The sequence below is a fragment of the Eptesicus fuscus genome, chromosome 22 (assembly GCF_027574615.1).
Source record: "Eptesicus fuscus isolate TK198812 chromosome 22, DD_ASM_mEF_20220401, whole genome shotgun sequence".
Lineage (NCBI taxonomy): Eukaryota > Metazoa > Chordata > Mammalia > Chiroptera > Vespertilionidae > Eptesicus > Eptesicus fuscus.
This window is the reverse complement of record NC_072494.1, coordinates 23775724-23790515: the sequence shown is the minus strand read 5'-3', so window position 1 is coordinate 23790515 and position 14792 is coordinate 23775724. Positions and strand designations below refer to the sequence as shown.

General features: G+C 35.6%; 1 protein-coding gene across 2 annotated transcripts in view; it reads right to left on the bottom strand.

The window, feature by feature from the left end:
• XPR1 (xenotropic and polytropic retrovirus receptor 1) overlaps positions 1–14792 on the bottom strand; it is a 105089-nt gene that overhangs the window by 45434 nt on the left and 44863 nt on the right. For both annotated transcript variants that reach the window (XM_008145911.3, XM_028152124.2), the window contains exon 3: positions 3251–3352. In XM_008145911.3, the coding sequence (XP_008144133.1) occupies positions 3251–3352 (102 nt within the window). The remainder of the gene's footprint in view (positions 1–3250; positions 3353–14792) is intronic.

Here is a 14792-nt window from a genome sequence, read left to right as displayed (position 1 = left end):
CCGCTTTTAGTGTTGAAAGGACCTGGGAGACTTCTAGGCAAATAATTAGCAATGGTATCACCAAAAAGGACCAGTTCTTTAAAAAAAATTACCCTCTCCTCCCAGGGTCTTCAAATATTAAAAGATTTTTACCTATAAATCTAAATAAATACCCCTATCTTGTTAACTAAATATATGTAGTAAAAAATAAAGATCGATAAAATAATTTACATCAGGTTTTCTGAAACTTTAAAATAGCTTCTGACTCCTCACATGTGGAACCCTAGAAGACTGGGAATCAATTTGCTCATTTTATAAGCAAGTATATATGGACACCTAGGAAAGTTAAATGGTAAACTTCTTCTAAAAAAAATAATAAGGGTCAAAAATCCAAAATATAACTGGTAGATAATAGAATTGGTGTGAAAATAAATATTCACATTTTAGTAGTATTTATTTTGTTTTGTTTGCTTGGCTTTTATAGTATTTGCTTGGAGTACTAAGTTTCAGTCAAGATTATATCTCACTTAAAAATGACCATTTTAGCTCGCCATTAAATATTTCTATGAGATGTGAGTGGAGGAGATAGGTGTATACTAGTAAGCTGAACTCACCCCTGTATTATTTATAGTTTCTCATGTGTCCTAGTGTCTGAAGATTGCAGTTACAAGACAATCTTCCATGAAAAAGGCAGCTAACTAAGGAGAAAAATGATACTGTCTAGGACAAGTGCCAAATTTTATTTCTGTCAATCATGTCTTCATATTACCCATCACTTCCTGACCTGGCAAAAAGTCAGTCTGAAGACTATGAATTTGTATCTACTCTGTGATGACATCAAGAGACATGCCTTGATGCCCTGCCACATAGAAAAAGGAAGTCGTTAAATCACAACCCCCAAGTTTTTAATAGTAGAAAGCCTACAATTGTTTTTAAAAAGTAACAAGTCTAAAATATCATTTTTCAAACTAAGGGTTTATTCCAATATGGGGTTATAAAAGCAATTCAGTGTATCATAAATCAGGATTTTAAAAATAAATAGAAATAATTAAATATGAAAAATAGAATAAATCACAAGTAGTATGAATAAGTATTGTTCTATGAAAAAATTATTTAAATATATTACATATATACACACATTTACAGATGCATGTAAACACACAAAACACACATATCTATGTGTAACTAAAAAAATATAAAAGGTATTTATCTATTGTTAAAAGTAGATATTTTTCTTTGTGAATTAAGAACGATTAACTCTTCTTTGTGATCTAAATTATCCATTTAGAGTTGGGCTTAGAAATCCACCCCCAAAAAATAATAGTAAAAGAAAATGCTATTAATTTTGACCACATTTGTTTTTCATTTACAGCTTTAGATCATATACAATGGCCTTTTCTCAATCTCAACACTCTTTCCACTGCAAATCCTTCCTCTTTAACCTCCTCTTCCTCATTCTATATTACATGGTTGTCTACAATGCTGGGTTCCTCTTTATTCTCCTACCTCCTGGTTACGGAAATGATCTTTGTCCTTGAAAACTGTCATTCCTTTTGTACATTTTCCCCTTGATTAAAATGTATCCATTTGCATGGTTTCAAATAATATTTCCTTTTAAAAAAAAATGCTTCGTTGAGTTTTAGAGAGAGAGGAAGGGAGAGGGATAGAGAAATAGAAATATTGATGAGAGAGGAACATCATCAACTACCTGCCTCTGGCACACCCCTACTGGGGATCGAGCCCACAACCTGGGCATGTGCCCTGACTAGAATTCAAATGGTTGACCTTTTGGTTTTTGGGTCGACACTCAACTACTGAGCCACATTGGCCGGGCAATAATATTTCTATTTTGTCTGTCTTCTAGGTGTTTATAATGAGTGAGGAGGACATGTATATATGCCATGTCTATTAACGGCTGTGTGCCTTTGCATAAACTGTTCCCTCCACCTAGAAAGAAGTGTAGTCATCAATGAAAGATGAGGAGGACACAGAGTTAAGATATTCACTTCCCTTACTGTTTATTCTTTGTTTGAAGGGAGTGACTGGTTAAGGAGACTAAACCAGCAAAAAGGAAAATTAACAATGCATTTATCCAATAATTCTTAGAGAAGATAATTACTAGATCAAGGTCTCAAGAAACTGAAATTCAATCAGTAGTTGTAGAGATTTGCCATAGACTGAAGAGGGATATCTTTTCTACGATGACTGGAGGAAAATTAATAAGGTAAGAATGTCTATAGGTATCTAGGGGGAGTGAATAGCATAGATCTACCTAAGTATTATACACCAACAGGAATTGAAGGCCTTTATTTTTATTTGTAAAGTAAGAGGTTAATCAGCATGATGGGGAAGATGTTGGGCTCAGAGAACTCAAAAGAATGGTGTAGGGTTTAGAAGAGCACTTTGGAGCATAGAAAAGGACATTCATTAGGACCCACCGGCAGCTTTGAGGACACAGTTAAGAATCCCAAAATGAATTTATAGTGATTCAAATTTGTTCTGCTATATGATTTTCCCCCCAGCCATCCTAAGCAGCTCATGGGTACACATGAAGACAGCAAATGGCTTATTGGTCCACAATTGGGAGTTTCACTAGGCAAAAGGGAGTAAAAGTACAGGGACAAAGTGGTTAAAATGACTGAAGAAGAAGGAAGTCATTCTGGGAGGGCTGAGGGAGTCAAGGAACTTGAGCTCTGGGAGACAACAACAGATGTTAAAAAAGGGGGAAGTAAACATACATTAAAAACAAAATTTAAAAGAGTAAGATATAAATAAACATAAGTTTTAGTATTTTCTTCTCAACTTCAATAGCATCTTGTAGAAGCCACTCTGCAAACTGAGCTCTAGAGAGATACATATGAGTGTTGCGCAATGCAAGGGGGGGGTGGATAATAAAACTGTCATAATTAAAAAGCTGAAACTCTAACTCAGCTCTGAAAGAAATTATAAAATTAAGTTTCTGACCCTTTAAAGCTTTAGACTGGGCTACAGTGAAGCTCTATCAACATATTGCTTCACAACGAGGTCCCAAATCCTTGCAACTACAAGAACATGTAGGCATGCGGTCGCTACCCTGTGGTAAGACTTAAACACTGAGGTACCAGAAGTGTTCCCACCTCAGCTAAAGAAAATATCCCTTAAGTACAGTATAACAAGGAATACAAACCCCCGTTTTAAAATGATGACCAAAAGTTTAAACAATGACATGGTCATTTCTCCTTCCTTAACAGCAGAAATTGTCTTTTGTATGTTGCACCAAAAAACCACTCACCTGAATAAAATGTGTTGATTTTGGCAAGTTCCTTTTCACAGGTTTGGAAAAATTTTTCTTCAAACTTGGCAAAATACCTCTTTACTGTGTCCTCATCTGTAACTGAAAGCAAGAAAAACATTATTTGAATTTAATGTCTGAAGGCCAATTTGAAAACTAGGGAAATAAAATTTAAAGTTACTTTTCTTAGTCTTCAAAATGACAATAATATTCGATTTATTTGAAAATTAAATAAAGTGTGAACCGTATTAAGACTAATCAAAAGCCACTTCACAGAAACACAATTATTTATTTTATAGTTGAATAAGACTCTCTAAACCTCTCCCATAATAAATTTATAGTGGTGGAGAAAATAAGTGTTCTAAGACTTTAGAAGAGGAACACACTAATGTAGACAGGGGTGTCAAGGAAGATTCAAGGGGTTGGCAATTGAAATGAGTAGGATTCTGCAAAAGAGTAGATAAAATATTTCAGGGGGGAAATGCAAGAGAAAATGAAGATATGAATATGTCATATGTTTCTGAAGAAAGAAAAAAAAAAGAGTCGACTGTTCTAACAATATTAAATTGCTATTTACTCATTGTCACTTTAGCTGCCCCAGACACAGAAAAAGAGATGTAGACTGATAGTTGTAAATTAGATCTTCCAAACCTTCAGATGCTGTGTAGGAACATAAATGAAAGGAGCAAAGTGCTTGATAGTGCAAGTGTGGTGATAAATGGCAACTGCCACATTTAGGATAAGGAGTGGTATAAACTCTGGCAAATTGGAGAGCACATGCCCATCCAGTTAGTTGCTGCCATGTGGTGATATGGAGCCCAGGTTGTGAGATCTTCAAAATTTTCAGGAGAAGCCATAAATCTAGGTATTTAAAAAATACTGTGTGCACCAATCAATTTAAGTCTCTGTAGGCTGAATCCATTGTGTGAGTTCTGACATATAGCATGATTTACTAAACCCCATAAGAACAAATATATGCAGATTCAGGAAATCCCAAGCCTAAAAGGGTATGTTTCTTACCCAAGTGAGGTCTGACTAGACTCCAGATACTAATCATAATATAGAACCATCCTATTTCTGGATCTCTGGGGCACTCTAAGCCTGAAATGTTTAGACAAAGTATAGGTGCTTTTATGTCCCAAAGATGCCCCAAATCTTAGTGCAATCCCGGAAACTCTTAAATAATTCACCTGTGCAGGAATAAGATAAATAGTATTTCCCTGTGTAATACTCAGCACACACATATATACATACAAATTCACAGTATCAGAGATATTTTTTAAAAAATGCTTAAAATGAAGTTCTAAAAAACAAGTAGATTCCATTCACTTAATTAGAATAACAAAAATGTAAAAAATTAATACTACACAAAACATTAACTTTTATTTATATACATCTATTTCTCTATTTCTTATGCTTTAGAATGAAGAGATAATGCACGATTCTATTGATTTTGCACTAAAAAAAGGGATGCCACTTTAAGTTCCTCATGTAAGCTCAACAATTAGGTACAATAAAGGCTATAGCTACCCAAGTCCACTGAGAATTATTTTTTCAAAGTATAAAGCTGACCTTGAGTTAAAGATGCTCCATGGTAACGGATGCTTTTATAATAGCATCTGGCCATAGCTGATTTAAAATAAGAGTAATACCTTATTCTACTTAATTACCTACTTTTTTTTCTTTTATTCTCTATTGTATTCTTAGGAAAGAAAACCCTGAAGCAAAAAATGGACTTGGTCAAACTTACTTGTTTCCCTATTAGCAGACAACTTTCATTAACCTAAGATGACAGAAATAAACAAAGTTGTTCAGCAAAGTAATTAAAACATAGCTTCTGTTTTAAAAATAACTTTAACTCTATATATTAATGTTATGTAGAGATTGCATATTCAGGAACTTCAACAATTTAAAATATTACTAAGAACCTAGAAATGAAAAAAATCTAAGCCTCTGAGAAACTAAAACATATGTAATAAATTTCTTTTTACAAAGGAAGACCATTCTACCCATAAATCAATCTCATGTGAATTCTTCATTTCCTCAATTTAGAGAGTATTTTATCTAAAGTACCAGCAGTCTGTTATTTACCTTTCTAGTTCACATATAACTTAATAGCCACAAGTCAGAAGAGGGAAGAGTAAGGTTACAATACTAAGAAGTAACAGCAAACAGAGGAAAGAGAAAGTAAAACTATAGATAAAAATAGCAAGAATAGCTATGCAAAATAAATTAAATGAAGAAAAATGTTATAGTCCTTTCAGATTTCAAAAGACAGTAACTAAGCACAATCAGAAGTGCACTATTGGTAAAGAAATGAGAAAAACACAATGAAAAGAACAGAAAAGAGTGTCCAGAAATAAATCTGTATATACATAGAGATTTAGATTAAGATAAAGGAGGCTTCAAATCATCGAGAAAATAATGTACTATATAACAAGTAGGGTTGGATACACTGACCATCCATTTAAATAAACTCCAAATGGAGTTAAAAAAAACAATATTATAAAATACTAGAAAAAATTAAGTAACTCTGCATGGGAAAAGTCTTCCTAAACACTATACAAAAAGGAGGTCATACAGGGAATGAATGGCATTCTCACAAAACGAAATATCTTCGTGCCACATGATACCATAAGCTAAGTTAAAAGACAAAACTAGACAAGGGAAAACAAATCTGAAACATTTAAAATAAAGGATTCACATGCAAAATACATTTTTTAAAAAATTCATAAAGATATTCCATAAGACAACTAGGTCAATTAGAGTAACTCATTAAAAAAATACAAATGGCCAATGAATAAATAAAAAAATCTTCAACATCCCAGACATCAAATAAATAAAACTTTAAAATAATCCTATCTAATAAAGAGGGAATATGCAAATTGACCATAACACTGTCACAAAGATGGCAGCGCCCATAGCCACAAGATGGTGGCACTCAGTCCCCTCAGCCCCGCCGAAGTCCCCCCCGTCCTTTCAGCCCCGCCAGGGGTATGGGCAGGCGCACAGTACGGCTGGAACCACCCTCAGCCCCCCAGATGCCCAGGGCTGGCCCGAGGCGCAGACAAGCCCCGGATGTCAGCTGTCCAGCCACTCAGGGCCACCTAAGGCTCAGGTAACCAGGGCCGGCCAAGGCTTACGCTGCCGGCAGTGGCAGCAGCAGAGGTGGTGATGGGGCGTCGCCTTCCCCTGATTGCTGGGTCACCTCCCGCCCCTGAGGGCTCCCGGACTGTGAGAGGGGGCAGGCTGGGCTGAGGGACTCCCCTCCAGTGCATGACTTTTCATGCACCAGGCCTCTAGTATAAAATAAAGAATATCAAAATGACTATTATATGTTACATGAGTGTATGGGCTGAATTGTGCACTTCCAACCCCAATTTATATGTTGAATCCCTAATCCCCAGTGTGACTTTATTTGGAGACAGGTCCATTGAGGAGATAATTAAGATTGAATGAAGTCATAATGATAGGGCCTTATTCCAATAGGAAAAGACACACCTCTCCCTCCCTATCTTCTTCTCTAGATGTGCACATTGACAATAGGCCATGTGAGAAATAGCAAGAAAGCCCTCTGCAAGCCAGGAAGAGGGGCCTTACCAGAAAAGCCAGCACCTTGATCTTGCACTTCAAGTCTCTAGAATTATGAGAACATAAATTTCTGTTGTTTAAGGTACCCAGCCTATGGTATTCTGTTATGGCAGCCCTAGCTGAATATGAAAATGAACTTCACATGAATTCAATAATTAGTCACAAAAGACTAAGCCTAGTTAAAAGAAATCCAGCATAAATAAGCGCAAATTTCAGCAAGAATGTATTATCAGATTATAAGATTAGCATCAACAGGGAAAAAAGGAAGACAAAGGGGTGAAAAAATCTAGAATTTGTTAAGTATGACTCACAGAACACTTTGCTCTGAGTTAAATATTAATTGAGTCAGTCATACTAAGGAGAGAGAGAAAATGAGGCAAAGATTTTTGTCATTTCTATTATGATCTTATCTTTACCTCACATTTGTGGATGACAGGCTATTTCTTTCTCATCCTCCCCCAAAATTACTAAGTTAACAGCAAATACTCCTAAGAGTACTAATCAAGGTAAAAATAGTCCTACTGCTTAGCAGCCATCATCAAGTGCTTTTTACAGCAATTTTCAGGAATTCTTTTCTTTTTATACCATCAGTGTCATCTTCCACATATAATCTCTCAAAAAAACAATTCTTTAAAACCATTATTAGCTTCTTCAAATACTTTACATGTGGGAATCTCATCTCTGAAGAAATGATGAAATCTGAAGGATAAGTAGGCATTGGCTAGAACAGCAGAAGCGCTCCAAGCAACAGAAAGAAACAATATATAACAAGATGCTGTAGAACAGCAGTCTCGAACCTTTCAGACCTTGTGGACCACCAGTGGTCCGAGGACCCCAGGTACCGACTGCTGCTCCAAAGCTTTCCTTACAGTGTAGAAGATACAGACAACAAATTGATGGTTGCCAGAGGAGAGGAAGGGTGAAAAAGGGGAAAGAGGAAATTAAGAAATCCAAACTTTCAGTTATAAGCCATGGTAATGTAATGTACAGCATAGGGATTAGAGTTTATAACATCGTAATAACTATGTATGGTGACAGGTGATTAATAGGCTTACTTTGGTAATCATTTTGTAAAGTATATAAATTTTGAATCACTATGCTGTATACCTGAAACTTATATAATACTGTATGTCAATTTAAATGAAAAATAAATAAGTACCAGAGGCATGGAAACATGGAACAGTCTGATGAATCTCAGAGGGATGCATTGTCCATGGACACAGACAATAGGGTGGTGAAGGCCTAAGACAGGGCGGGAACTGGGTGGAGAGGAAAAATAGAGGGGAAAAAGGGACATCTGTAGCACTCTTAACAATAAAGATAGGGAAAGAAGGGGAGGAAGGAGAGGAAGGAGAAGGAGGAAAGGGAGGGAGGGGGGAGGGAGGGGCATGGTACATGTGAGAAACTGAAGAGACCAATGTGACTGGAATCCAGGGAGTAAGGGGGACAATGGTGTCAGTTAAACAAAGACAGGCAAGCAGGGGTCTGATCACTTAGGGTCTTCCAGAACAAAGACTAACCTATTTTCTATGACCAAGGAGACATTTTTTAAGGATTTTAAGTAGAGGAATAATTATGATCAGATATACTTTGTAAATGAGGAGCTATGGGGAGACCAATCAGATGTAGTACAGATATCATGAGAAATCGTGATAGCCTGAACTAGGGTGAGGGCACTGGAGATAAAGAAGCGGAGAAAGTCAAGAGATATTCTGGTGGTGGTAAAAAATGAATAGGTTTTGCCGAAACCAGTTTGGCTCAGTGGATAGAGCGTCAGCCTGCGGACTGAAGGGTCCCAGGTTCGATTCCGGTCAGGGGCATGTGCCTTGGTTGCGGGCACATCCCCAGTGGGGGTTGTGCAGGAGGCAGCTGATCGATGTTTCTCTGTCATCGATGTTTCTGACTCTCTATCCCTCTCTCTTCCTCTCTGTGAAAAATCAATAAAATATATATATATTTTTAAATGAATAGGTTTTAGTGACAGATTGGACATGGTTCTGTTGCCAACCACCTGTATTAACTTGAATAAGTGACTGACTGGCTCTGTGCTTTTCTCTTTGACAAACAAGGGCATTTGAATAGGCAATCTCTATGTGCTCACCTAATTCCAAATTTTATATTCCATAATTAAAGCTGCTAATTTCTGCAAAATATGCTGAATCCAACTAGACTGAAGTGGTCCTAAATAAGATTTTCTAATCTATCTTAAGATTTCATCATATGAGTTAAACTAAATGTGCTTTTAAAATAGTTCTGGTAGAACTACAATTAATTCACATTAGTAATATATAATTGAGATAAAATTATTCTCACCTGCTCTAGCTGATACAATTGAAACTATTTATCACCCCAATGAAAATTTACCAATGTCTGCTAGGCAAAAAACCACCAGTAAATGAAATAATAAAATAATTCCAACAAGGGCATAATTCAATAGTAAAACAAGTAGCATACGCCAGTGTTTTCAATTGTGTTTTGCTTTTGTAATCTCTAAAAAATTTTTTGAAAAACCATCCTGCATATTTTTAAGTTATAACAAAAGATTTCAACATTTTAAAGTTATAAATAATATAATTTCTGATGCATTGTAATTATTTGCATTTATTAAAGTGACTGTTTTAAATTTAGCTAGTAGAACTTAAACGTCATAGTAATATGATAACCACCATCATTCATTATCAAATACATAAAAAATAAGTTAACAGTTGGAAATTTTATATTATTTTGTTTTCTTCTTGAACTTGTATTTCCATTATATTAACATTACAGAATTTATTCTAACATATTTTTAGGTTTGAAAGTTATTGATGATACTATCATACTTCTTAGCCATTACATATAAATTAAAATTTACATACAAAAACTTTACTAGTTATAAAGCCCTAAATACTAAATTTTCTTTTACATTGAGCTATCATTATAATTATTAGAACACACTACATCAGCACAACATAAATACATAATAAACTTTGATAAATATAAAATATAACAAGTAAAATTTTATTGGATATTTAAAAATAAATTTCATATTTAAATGGATAGAGCTTTCTCTCCCAATTAGTTCATATACTCAGTGATAAATATTACATTACTGCTAGAGTAATAAATATTACATTATTTGCTCAAATGATAAATATTACATTATTTGCTAGAATATTATGAATACTGTAGAATGAGACCATTAGCAAGCACTGCTATTCTTATTTTTCACCCTAGAGATGTAAGTGCTGAGAAAACTTGTTCACATAAATGAGTAGATAAGAATGAGCGTTTGTTGTAGCAATGTCAATTCTCCAAGTGTTTTGCAAAAATTACATAGGGATCTATTGTTAAAACTTAGTTTTAATAATATATAAACTTCATTAAAAACAAACAATTGAAAATAATTTGACTGCAAAAGGATGTTATCCTGTTCATCACTTACTTTCTCAACACCTATACTAAGTATTGAGTATTTCAGACTACAGGTGCTCCTTGACTTACAATGGGGTTACATCCCAATAAACCATTGTAGGTTGAAAATATCTAAGTTGAAAATACATTTAATATACCTAACCTATCAAACATCATAGCTTAGCCTAGCCTACCTTAAATGTGCTCAGAACACTTACATTAGCCTACAGCTAGGCAGTCATCTCTTTCACTGCCACTGCCAGCATCACAAGAGAGTATTGTACCATATATCACTTGACCAGGAAAATACCAAAATTTAAAGTATCGTTTGCACTGAGTGAGTATTGCTTCTCTACCATCGTAAAGTCGAACTATCTCCTTTGTTGAGAGTCAGAGAGGCAAGCATCATAAAATTCAGACTTAGTAAGAGACAAGGTTTTACTTTATAAAATCAGGGAAAGGCATTTGAAAGGGGACTCCTTAACCGCTGGCAATTACTCAGGCAAAACAATTTCAGGAATTAGTATATATGAAAGATCTGGAAATTAATTCCCCTCAAGGACAGTAAAAAAGAACTTTTTTTCAGCACTGTTCTTTATTTAACCAACATGACAAAATACTAATTTGTATACAGACGACTATATTTTCAAGAGAATTACCTATTCTTCAAATAAGGTCTTCCACTTGCTAATTCTGTTAGCCTAATTAATTATTTCATATAACTGGAAAGTATATGCCATTATTTAAAGCTACTTTGTTAATCAAATCTATCTAGTTAAATCTACCATTAGCTAAATTATTATTAATCACAGTTCTTTTTTCACTTCTGCAAAACAACAGGTTATACATATTATCAAGACTGGAGTTACTATCAACCAAACAAATATAAAATATTTGATGATTACTCCAAAATGAATAATATTGGTTTAAATGAATGTTCAGTCCTTTTTTTTTGTTAAGATGAGTACAAAAATGAACCATAAGAATTATAAGGACTCTGGTTATTTATTCAGGAATAAAGCTTTCAGGTTAACTATGGCTATGTAACTATTTCATTTCTCTCTAAAGTAACAAGCATGTAACTAAGGACAGAAAGCATTTATAATAAACATAACATCAATATTCCAGTCAGATATAAACCAAAGTATGTTTCGCTCTTTGTTAATTCTTAAGATCCAGAAACTACATCTTTGTTGAGAATTTTCCCCAATATTTCCAAATTTTATTCTAATTTAACTAAAAAAAAAGTTCTTAGCTTAAATTCTCTCAAAGCCAGGGTTTTATATGCATCCCTCCTCCTTTATATTCTGGACCATTCAGTATCTTCAAATTAGACAAGCAAAGCAGCTACTAATAAAGAGACTCTTCCAATGACTGACTGAAAATTAAAATCATGCAGTTCCACATCTTCCCATGTTTAACTCTGAACATGTTTTAGTACCTCAATGACTCTTTCATAAGAAAATTAGATCTTTTGGTTTAACATGAAAAAAACATCAAATTAAGAAAAAAGCCATTAAAATATAAATTTATATAATATTTCTAGGAAGCAACAGGGTGGGAATTCTGTAGAAAAGGACAAACACTATTCAAAATGAGTTCCCAAGACAAAAAATAAAGACAAGAAGGAAATCAGAAACCCCTAAAACTGGCCTTCTTAACTAGAAGTTTACAAACTATAAGAAATTCCTTCTGCAACAAAATGTAAAATGTTATAGATCCCAGGAGACATCTCTATTTTTTTAAAAATACTTCATGACTTATTTTTTTAAATATATTTTATTGATTTTTTTACAGAGAGGGAGAGGGATAGAGAGTTAGAAACATCAATGAGAGAGAAACATCGATCAGCTGCCTCCAGCACACTCCCCACTGGGTATGTGCCCGCAACCAAGGCACATGCCCTTGACTGGAATCAAACCTGGGACCCTTGAGTCCACAGGATGACACTCTATCCACTGAGCCAAACCGGTTAGGGCCTTCATGACTTATTTACCTTAAAGAAAGTTTAAGACATACTGCTTCAGAATGCTAAAGTCTCTGAAGTAAAGAGAAAGGATACAACAATTCTGCCCTGTTCCAGAATGCCTGGAACAAATTAGCCCAAGAAGACTGCAGCTGACTGAACTTACTGAATGTTAGTCAGAGAAAAGCATTGTGGAGGTTTTTCTGAACTTATTGAAATCTTTAGTCATAGAATTTTTTTTCACATAAGGGGGAGTAATTTTATTTGGGCAAGATTCTGAGAATCATTATAAGCAACTATAGCTTAGAGTCTTAAGGACATTGAGAAATGGCTCGTTACTAAAGGAAGGGATCTGAAATGGCTAAGAAGCTGGAATATATTCAGTGGAATAAGGAGCCTTTGATTATTATAGCAAAGTTTATGTGCTCCTCAGACTCACATTTAATATTTTTTAATTAAGTTGTTTAACCACAGTGCACAGTTGAGCAATGGGGAAATTCCTAAAAAAATCTCCAAAGAAAAGTGATAGGAGTAAAGAAGATGAAAATCAGAGAAGTTTCTAGTGGGAAAACCCAAGCATATAAGACTTTTAGTAAGAAGTTGCTATTGTTAAAGCTCTCAGAAAAGATAAAGATAAGAATAGGGAGATACCAATATTGTTTAATGTTATGGTAAACTCTCATATCCAAATAATTTTAAAGAGAACAAATAAATTTAACCATATAATTCCAAAAAAAGGAAGAGAACACTCCTTTTTAAAATTTAGTCATCTATGCTAACTACTATGCTTTATTTTGCCACATTTCTTCTGTTCTTTTTTTTATAACCAAAGTTCCTTTTCCATTCTATTGCATCTTCTGCCAGCCATGGTTAGCATTCAAGTCTGAAAGTAAATGTTAATTAGCTTCAATCTTATTTTCCTCATACTCATACTATCTCCTTTCTCTTTTTCCATTACTAAGTGTCATAGATGATGCTATCATTACATTGCTTTCTGTATTTATAAGGGTCCAAGCTCATATCACCAGACTTATGGACGACATATTTATTCCCCTTAGACATTAACTCTTCCGTTCTTCTTCCTTCTTGATGGAAACAATTTTCTATAGTCTATATGAAAGATGACTATGTGACATTCTTTACACACTTAAAATATTAGACATGCTGGTGAGATTTATTTTAATGATTACTGCCATTTGCTCTTTCTATTTATAGGACAGAGGGTCTGCCACTGCAAACTGAACTATTGGTTCATTGAAATTATTCTACCTCTGAAAGTGACCTATATTTAATTTTCCAGGAAATGTATAAAATAGTAATTCACGTGAATACAATAATATTCTGGAAGAACACAAAGAAAATTTTAAAATGCTATCAGCAAGTTTGACTTCCCTTTTATTGCTATTTAATTTATAAAGCTAATGTTAACGCTCACAAAATAAATCTACTAACATAAAATAACTGTCCTAAATTTTTAAACAGTAGCAGGTAAAAGATACAGCTTAAAAGAAGCTTAAAAGAGATGGCTTCAGTTTTCTGTAAAAATTGCAAACTTCCATTTTCTAATAAATTCATTCCAAGTATTATTTATTAGGTACTGATGTGAAACTCAAGCTTTGATGATTGGCCTTCTTAGAAAAGCTATATTAAAGTATTCCTCTATTTACTGATAGCAAGAAAATTGATCATTATGATATCAAATTAAGGAAGTTACTAATAATTAAGACAAAAGATACATAAATAAGAAATGCCTCATAGCTTGTGGATTAACAATTATAAAAATTCTAGAGGCCCAACGCACGAAATTCATGCGCAGGTATGGTCCCTAGGCCTGGCCTGTGGTCAGGGCCATCTTCCCCAGCTGCCTGCACTGGCCCCACCCACCGCTGCCACCCACCCCCAGTTCCCTGTTTGCCATTGGGTGATCGGTGCCTGATGGCCAGTGGAAGGGACCGAGAGGTCGGCTGTTCCTGCCCACTCAACGGCCCTGCCCCCGCAGCAAGTGGCCATCAGGCAATCAGAGCCTGCTGGCCAGGGAAAGGGACCAAGAGGTGGTCAGTGCGCCTTATAGTGACTGGTCCAGTGGTTGTTCTGCTATTAGGGTCAATTTGCATATTACCCTTTTATTATACGGATAGAGGCCTGGTGCACGGGTGGGGGCCGGCTGGCCTGCCCTGACGGGGGCTCCCGGATCAGGTTGGGGGTCCCCGTTGGGACGGGGCGGCCTGGGAGAGGGGCCACTGGTGGTTTGCAGGCTGGCCACGCCCTGATTGGGGTGGGGATCCCTGCTGGGGCACAGGGCAGCCTGGGCAGGGGGCTGCGGGTAGTTTGAAGGCCGGCTACGCTGGTAGTCAGTGCACTCTTACAGCCAACTTCGCTGGTAGTCAGTGCACTCTTACAGCCAACTTCCTGCAGTCCCTCCCCACAGCCTACCTCCTGTGTCCCCAATAAGCCCCAATCGCCAGCCAGGCTGAGGGACCCCACCCGTGCACGAATTCGTGCACCGGGCCTCTAGTATATAGATAAAGCATATGGATCAGAAATGAAAAAAATTAAGTTTTAATTCACAGGCAATATAATATGTATGTACCA